Here is a 7290-nt window from a genome sequence, read left to right as displayed (position 1 = left end):
GTCTCAATAAGGACCACCCCAAACCAAGTAAGTTCCGGAGCCTCCCCAGAGATTTACGTTCCCTGCTCCACTGAGTTTTCTAGTCTGTAACAGCGGTTTCCCTCTACACCCATCCCTACCCTGGGGTCCAAGGACAGAGAGTCAAAGTGAACAAATGCAGTAGAAAAACTCTTTATTGAAAAGGGAAGGGTGGCTACTGGCTGATGCCACCTGGGCCTGGTCCAAAAGGGGTTACCACCTTTGAGCATCTAAGAGGCAGTCTGTCCACACCTTGCCTTTAATGATCTTAAAGGGGCAGTACCATGGTGGGATGATAAATCACAAAATTAAATCTCAGGAAGGGGCGCTTCCAAACCCTTGCCTTTAAGAATTTCTTAAAGGTACAGTGGACAAGCGAGACAGAGGAGAACCAGGACGTTCCTGAAAAGTCTCTGGAAGAAGGGGCTCCATATATTTACCTTTAAGGCTCTTAAAGGTGAGGCCTACTTACACAGAGTACAAAGACGGTAAGGTCCGTCAAGGAGTCTATAAAGCACTTGTCCAGTTCTCGCTTTTAGAGTCTCTTTACAGAAGAGATGGCCAAGCGCGTGTTGGTTAAAAACAAAAACAAAAAAATTCTTGATTTTTTTTCTTTCCAGACCCGCCAGAGCCGCCCTGCCCACCAGCCGCTCCGCACGCGCCCGCAGGTCTGTGTCCTCGCTCTCTAGGAGCTCCCGGGCGGAAGATGTGCGGAAAACGCCAAGCGGCAGGGGGGGCGACGCCGGCTGGCCCTCTCCCGGCCGGCAGGGGACCTGCGGGCCTGCACCCCGCGGTCACACCAGGGCATCCCGGGAGTTTTTGGTTTCCTAGACGGCCTCCACGAAAGAAGCCGGTTGTGGGGTGGAGCGGGGCTGAGTATTTTGGCACCCCCAAGGATTGGCGGAATGTAGAGAGGGAAGGAGAGACCCTGTTATCTTTCCATTGGGGTGGCCACTCAACCTCTTAAAGATTTGCCCTGCTGGGGGGGCCCCTCGCGGCGCGCGGGCGGCGCGGGGCCCTCCGGGCTGCAGCTCTCTGGCCGCTGGCCCCCGGCGCGGCTCCGGCCCCGCCGCAGCCGGATCTGGCGCACCGCGCCCTCGAAGAGCTCCCGCGTGTTGTGGTGCAGCGCGGCAGACGTCTCGATGTGCTTGCAGCTCAGTGTACCGGCCAGGTGGCGGCCCTCAGCAGGAAGGGGTCGGCTCAGATCCCCGCAGGGCTGCGCTGGACTCGGGCGAGGGTGGGCCAGGGGAGGGCCAGGGCATGCGGTGGAAAAGGATTTGGGACTCATGAGTCTTGCAACAGAGGACAAGGCTGAGATTATAACATGGGGCAGCGAGGGTGCGAAGGGCCTGGAGAAGGGAGTGAAGAGGAAGGATTGATTCCCTGAGTGTGGCGTTGGGAGTCTGCCCTTAGTCTTAGGCTAAACACAAGTGAGTCAGTGCATGGGCGAAAAGGTCAGCGGAGAAGAGGTGACCTGGAAGGGACTGTGTTCTCCGAGACTGTAAGTATGGAAAGGGTTTAGGATACATACCCTCCAGTGATACCTCCCGGGAGCGGGCCAGGTCACTTTTGTTCCCAACGAGGATGACAGGCAGGTCGTGGTGGGGTCTTCCAGCCCGGAGCCTAAGTAGGGTCTCTGGGACTTTGGAGAAGCTTCTTCGGTCAGTGACTGAGAAGACGATGAGAAAGGCATCCCCGGTCTGAAGGCAGTGGTCCCGCAGCCACCCCCCTGCGTCTCCCTGCAGACAGGCAGAGAGGCTGGAATGTAACGGCAGGAGGCATAGATCTGTCCACCTACGTCTCAAAGAGGAGTCGGGCTGTGAGGGCGGGCGAAGCCACCTGCTTGGGACAGCAGAGCTAGTTAATGGGAGAATCTCCATACTCAGAGTGTTTGGAGGAGTGAGAAATAGTAATGTGAGCCCCACATGGGGGAATTAGGGACATAGGATCCTATCCTAAGGTGGTTATCTTATTTCCTTATGCTTAAGCTGTTGATTTAAAAATGAATGGTACTCAAGTGTATGTAATTCGACCTCTCAATTCTGCATTGTAACCTTTATGTTCTGAATAGTCATAAGTCCTTGCTTTTTTCCCTTTCAGAACCCTTCTGGAACAGAGCTCTTGTCCTGTCTTAACAAACTCTTACAAACTGAAACATTTATAGATGGGTTCAGTTTCAGGGTGTTCAGCCTGGGCTTGCAGCTACAGAATTTGTCAAATTCAGTTCCTAACTTCCTTCTGTGTCAAAAGATCCTGGAAACAGCAGTTTTTAGAGCCAGGGGCCATGGGCCACGGGTCACAGGCCACAGTATGCACATCAGCATGGGCCTTTGCTCTCTGAGCTGATGCAAATGAAAAGTAAGGTTCCAGTATATTTTGAAAGCAGGGGCTGCAGGCCCACCAACATTCAGCCAAACTTGGCCTTTCCCCAGTTCTCCCAGCTTCATCTTATAGCTACATCTTAGTTCTTACCTGTTCCCAGATGTCATAAACAACTAGAGTCACTTCCTCCTTATCCACCATGATGCGTCTCTCGTAGGTGTCCTCTGTTGGGAAATAGGGAGAGGGAATAAAGCCCATTTGGAGGGTCCCCAACACTTGTGAGACTTGGTAACCAGGGACACCACAGATCCTAGCACCAGGGAACTACCTCTGGAGTTGGAGAAGCTTCTCTTAGGTTCTGTGCTCCAGGGGCTGCTCAAGCCATGAGTACGTCCACCCCTGACTAGTGCCCCAGAGCCCTCTCGGTCCCCGCAGTGCTCCCCCAAATACCTGGGCTCTCTAGCTCATGAGTGCTGTCTCCCTGCAGGCCACCAAAAGTGCCTGCAAGAGTGCTCTTGCCCACGCCGCTCTCTCCCACCAGCATGACCTTGAAGATGCCATCCTTCTGGGTAGGCGCTGCCTCCCCTGAGCCCAAGGAGTCGGAGGAACCAGAAGATGAGGCCTGAGGCGGCCAGTCAAGTTCGTCTACAGCTTGGGCCCGCCGCAGCTGGTGCTTGTAGGGGACAGGCATACTGCCTCTTCGCCTGGGGACCCCAGGGATGGAGGGTGGTCCATCCCGGTCCAACCCTGCCAACAGTTTCTCTGGCTTCTTCAGCAGTGTGGCATCTGTTTCTGAGGGAAGGGAAACAAAGAAGGAAGCTATGAGTGAGGTTTGCCCAGCCATCTGTGGAGGGCTCAGTCCAGGCTGTTCCAGCCTCAGATGCCCAGCCACACTGGTTGACCAGGACCCAGAGGGAACTGGGAACCGAGAATCTTTGGCCTAACCCTTATGCTAAACTCCCCCAGACATTTGAACTGTGGAGGCTCTGAGGAGCTGACATGATGGCTCCCCAGTGTGGTCCCAGCCACAACCTTTTAAAACGTGCTCCATGTAGGGGAGGCACCCCTGCGCAGGCTCACACACCCACTCACACTTTACACTGACACACAGGCATACCCCCAGACTAGGCCTCTGACCCTGGGCAAGGAGGGAGAGGGAAGGCTGCCCCTCCTTTCACTGAGAGCCCTGCTCCTACAGCCTCAGCACCACCCCGGGACTCCCCAAACAGGAGGGCCAGAGGAGATGAGAAGCTCAAGATGCTGCCCAGTTCTGGAGAGTAGGTACTTGCAGGCTTGAAAACTTTGTGGGAGCCTGTTCCCAGGTAAGGGCCTTTGCTCTTTGAGATGATGTGTGTGTGGGTCTCTGGGGGCGTTCGTGAGAAGGGCTGCTCTTCCTGTGGCCCCCGTGCATGGTTGTGAGAATCCCTCTGCGTCCCTTGCTGTCCCCGCGAGTGGTGAGTGGGAGAGAATGTTGTGTTCGTGGAGAGGGAGAGGGAGAGAGGGAGTGTTGTGTGAGAGAGAGGGAGAGTGACCCTCTGCGTCCCTTGCTGTCCCCGCGAGTGGTGAGTGGGAGAGAATGTTGTGTTCGTGGAGAGGGAGAGAGGGAGTGTTGTGTGAGCAAGAAGGAGAGTGACAATGCACGGGTCAGGGAACTGGAGGAGGGACAGCAGACACAACAAAGAGGGGTGGAGGGAGGCTGGAAATAGCCCAGGATCAATACTGGCGGGCAGCCAGGGCCTCCAGGAGCCAGAAGAAATCCTTACAACAGGTCCCCAGGGCAGCCCCCTGCCCGTGATTCCCAGACTTGGGGGATGCCCCTTTCCTTCCAGTGCCCTTCTGCCTGTCCAGCCTCTTGAGAATGGGGCTGACCCAGAGGCCGTACCGGTTTCCCAAGCACAGCCTGGGGAATGATGGGGGAAGGGGCGTTGAGGCAAATCTCGCATTCTCCCCTAGCCCAGCTCAGGTCCTGGGAGCAGGGGTCTTTTCCACTTCCTGACTTGCTCTTCCCCTCTTGCTGATTGGGTTCAAGCTCTTTCAGCACCTAGTTCAGACCTCCCACCAAAGCTTCATCTCCCACCCCCATGGTTTCAGCTGGAACCTGGCTCAGGTTAGCCCTCACCTGGTGTGGGCGTCCCTGGGGGAGAAGCTCCGTGGCCGCCAGAGGGGCAGAGTGCTGTGGTTTCTGTGTCCGTGTCCATGTCGGTGTCCGGGTCCGTGTGCATCGGCGTGCGTGTGCAGCCTAGCGGCTTGCAGCACCCGCTCCCTCACTCAGCAGCACTGTCAGCTTTTTCCTTTAAATACCACCCCCCCACACACATGCCCTCCCCCCGACACCTGGGGAAATTGGCCCGCCCCCTGATGAGGTCACACATGCTAATGAGCAGTGATGTCAGCGGGATTCCCTCCTCCCCCCCCCCCTTTGTATCGCTTCCCCGGGGAGCAGACACTCAGCGGAGCCTGGTTCAGGCAGGGCAGAACGAAGTCGCAGGGACAGATGAGATAAGGGCTCAGAGGGGTGAGGGGGTCGTCGGTGGGCAAGGGAGTCGAGGTTGGTAGGGCGCTGGGACCCAAGGGAACTGGAGGGCTTTCTCCAGGAGCCAGCGCGATGCGGCATTTATCTCCATATTGCTAGCCCCACAGCCCCGTATCCAGCCCAAAGTGGGCGCTCAGTGGCTAAAAAGAGGGGTGAGAGAAAGACTGAAAGCTGACCCGAAAGACAAAGAAAAAGACCAAATCAGATGTAAGCATTGGGGGAGGAGAGAGCCGGCCTGCTACTTCTGGGCTAAAAGCCATGGAAGTACCCATTTTCCAGCCTGGTCCCTGGACAGATGGGGGCTCTGAGGAAGAAAATGTGGCTGTTTTGTTTGGGCAGCTTTATTTTGCCACTAGGTTAAAGAAAGTGAAAACCATTGTGGGGTCTCCTTCACCTTCTCGCCCTCCCTGCCAGGCCATCCAAGCCAGTATTAATCAGAGCAAGAAAAAAAGGAGAGAACGCCAGCCCTCTCAAAGAAGAAATCCCCACTCTCAAATGGAGTGCCGGCCGCGCCCCCAACTCCACACAGCCCGCGCCAGCCCTCGGGGCCATGCGGGGCAGATGCGCAATGGATAACGTCCACCTCTGGAAAGCTGGGGCAGCACGTCTTTAGGGCTCCTTTTCTGCATAGTCCACTTTCCCTTCAAGTCCTCACACTTCTTCCTGACTCCCTCAAGTACCCAAACACACATGCTAATATTTTTCTCTCCCTGTTTTTTTTGTTTTTTGCCAGGTGCTGTGCTAAGCATTTTCCTGCAGTCTCTCCTTTTATCTTTATGACCCTAGGGCTCAGAGCAGTAGGTGCTTGGCCTATCCCCACAGCAGTCGTGCAGCTGGAAAATGGAGACATCAGGATACCCACCCAGGTCCTTCCTGTGCCAGAGATGTTCATTTCTGTGCTCTGCTGCTTTCCTTGTCTCAAATATTTCAACTCTCTCCTGGTATGAGGAACAATCTCTAGTATATTGCAACCCTCAGGGAACTTTTCCAATGGAAGAGGCAGATGGTAATCCTGGGAATGTGCAGTGAAGCTTCATTTAACCTGGAGGTCAACTACAGAGCAGCAATGCAGGGTCTAAAGGAAGCAGAAAGGACTGCTCAGCAGCTGAAATTACTCATGCACCACGCGTTGGATGGATTCTCCAGTCTTCGGTCATGTCCTACTTATCCTTACTTCATACACAATGTTAATATGTCCATGCGTGATCCTGTACTAGGAGATTAGAAACACATTTAGCAAGTGACCCCTGATAGCCTGGTAGCAAGAGAGAAAGAAAAAATAAAAAAGCTTTTAAAGCAGACACAAGCATTTAAAAAATGATCTAGGGTCATTTGGCATAAAGGCAAAAGGCTCCTCTTGCTTTCTGTTACAGCTTCTGAAGTCACAATGCAGAGAAATCATACGTTTCTGTGAATGATCCTCAGCTGAACAGGATAATTTATATTATAGTGCAGATATGCTGAAGAGGAGTGTAACATTCTAGAATGATTTCCTTCCAAAATGAATTGTTTGCCAGTGAAAGACAGAGAGATAAAGTTAAAAATCGGCCCCCAGGGGGAGATGGCTATGCCACAATCCTTTCTCCTCTCAAGATTTTGGGGGACCAGCAGTTAGCATAATGACTATGTCGCTGAAATCCCATGTGGTCGACTGTGATTTTAGCCCTGGATCCGGAGGTTAAACTCACGCCAGGTGCCTGTGTGTGCATGCCCAAGATCCCTAGAGGAGAATGGAGGAGAAGGGATTGCGGCATGGCCACCCATGCGAGGTGATTTCTCGCTTTCTGCTTTCTGTCTCTCTGTCTTTCTGGAGAGCTCACATGCCCTACAGCAAAAACCTCTCCAAAAAAAAAAAGATTTTGGGCATGCATGCATATATGCTTGGCATGATTTTAAGCTGCTGGGTCTGGGTCTGGGTTCAAACTGCACAGCCAACCATGCGGGATTTAGCACCTTAATCTCCACACCATCTGCTGGCCCCTAGAATGAGTTTTCTTTCTTTTTCTTTCTTTCTTTTTTTTTTTGGAGAGGTTTTTGCTATAGGGCACATGTTTTTGGAGAGTTTTTTGCTATAGGGCACATGTGCTCACCAGAAAGATGGAGATAGAGAGACAGAAAGCAAGAAATCACTCCCCAGGGGTGATGGCCACGCCACAATCCCTTCTCTTCCATTCTCTTCTCGGGATAATGGGAATGCATGCACACGCACCGGGCATGAGTTTAAGCCACCGGGTCCAGGGCTCAAACCACAGTCGACTACATGGGAATCCAACAATGTAGCCATTATGCCATCTGCTGGTCCCCCAAAATGAATTTTAAAGAAAAAGTTTTTAAATTGTAAAGGAGTGAGCCTTATGTATCTAGGTATCTCACTTAAGTGGTTGGATTCATTTCTGTGACAGCAGACAAGAGTGAGT

At 53.3% G+C, this 7290-nt stretch overlaps 1 protein-coding gene across 1 annotated transcript; it reads right to left on the bottom strand.

The window, feature by feature from the left end:
- Window positions 1-973: 973 nt before the first annotated feature.
- On the bottom strand, window positions 974-6579 carry REM2 (RRAD and GEM like GTPase 2). Its single transcript, XM_006144596.3, has 5 exons — window positions 4460-6579; window positions 2791-3132; window positions 2491-2564; window positions 1550-1757; window positions 974-1200 (listed from the first exon to the last, which is right to left on the bottom strand). The coding sequence occupies exons 1-5, from the start codon at window positions 4560-4562 to the stop codon at window positions 974-976; spliced, it is 954 nt and encodes a 317-aa protein (XP_006144658.1). The 5' UTR covers window positions 4563-6579.
- Between the last annotated feature and the right edge of the window lie 711 nt (window positions 6580-7290).

This window comes from Tupaia chinensis, unplaced genomic scaffold (genome assembly GCF_000334495.1).
Source record: "Tupaia chinensis unplaced genomic scaffold, TupChi_1.0 Scaffold000126_2, whole genome shotgun sequence".
NCBI lineage: Eukaryota > Metazoa > Chordata > Mammalia > Scandentia > Tupaiidae > Tupaia > Tupaia belangeri.
This window is presented reverse-complemented; position numbering and strand designations above follow the sequence as displayed.

What these genes read in the sequence shown, in the direction of transcription:
- REM2 (XM_006144596.3), bottom strand. Translation starts at nt 4,562, where the DNA reads ATGCACACGGACCCGGACACCGACATGGACACGGACACAGAAACCACA. An exon ending in TCATGAGCTAGAGAGCCCAG is followed by an intron (nt 2,565 to 2,790) that starts GTATTTGGGGGA and finishes ATTTCCCAACAG; the next exon opens with AGGACACCTACGAGAGACGC. An exon ending in CCGGGAGGTATCACTGGAGG is followed by an intron (nt 1,201 to 1,549) that starts GTATGTATCCTA and finishes CCCTTCCTGCTG; the next exon opens with AGGGCCGCCACCTGGCCGGT.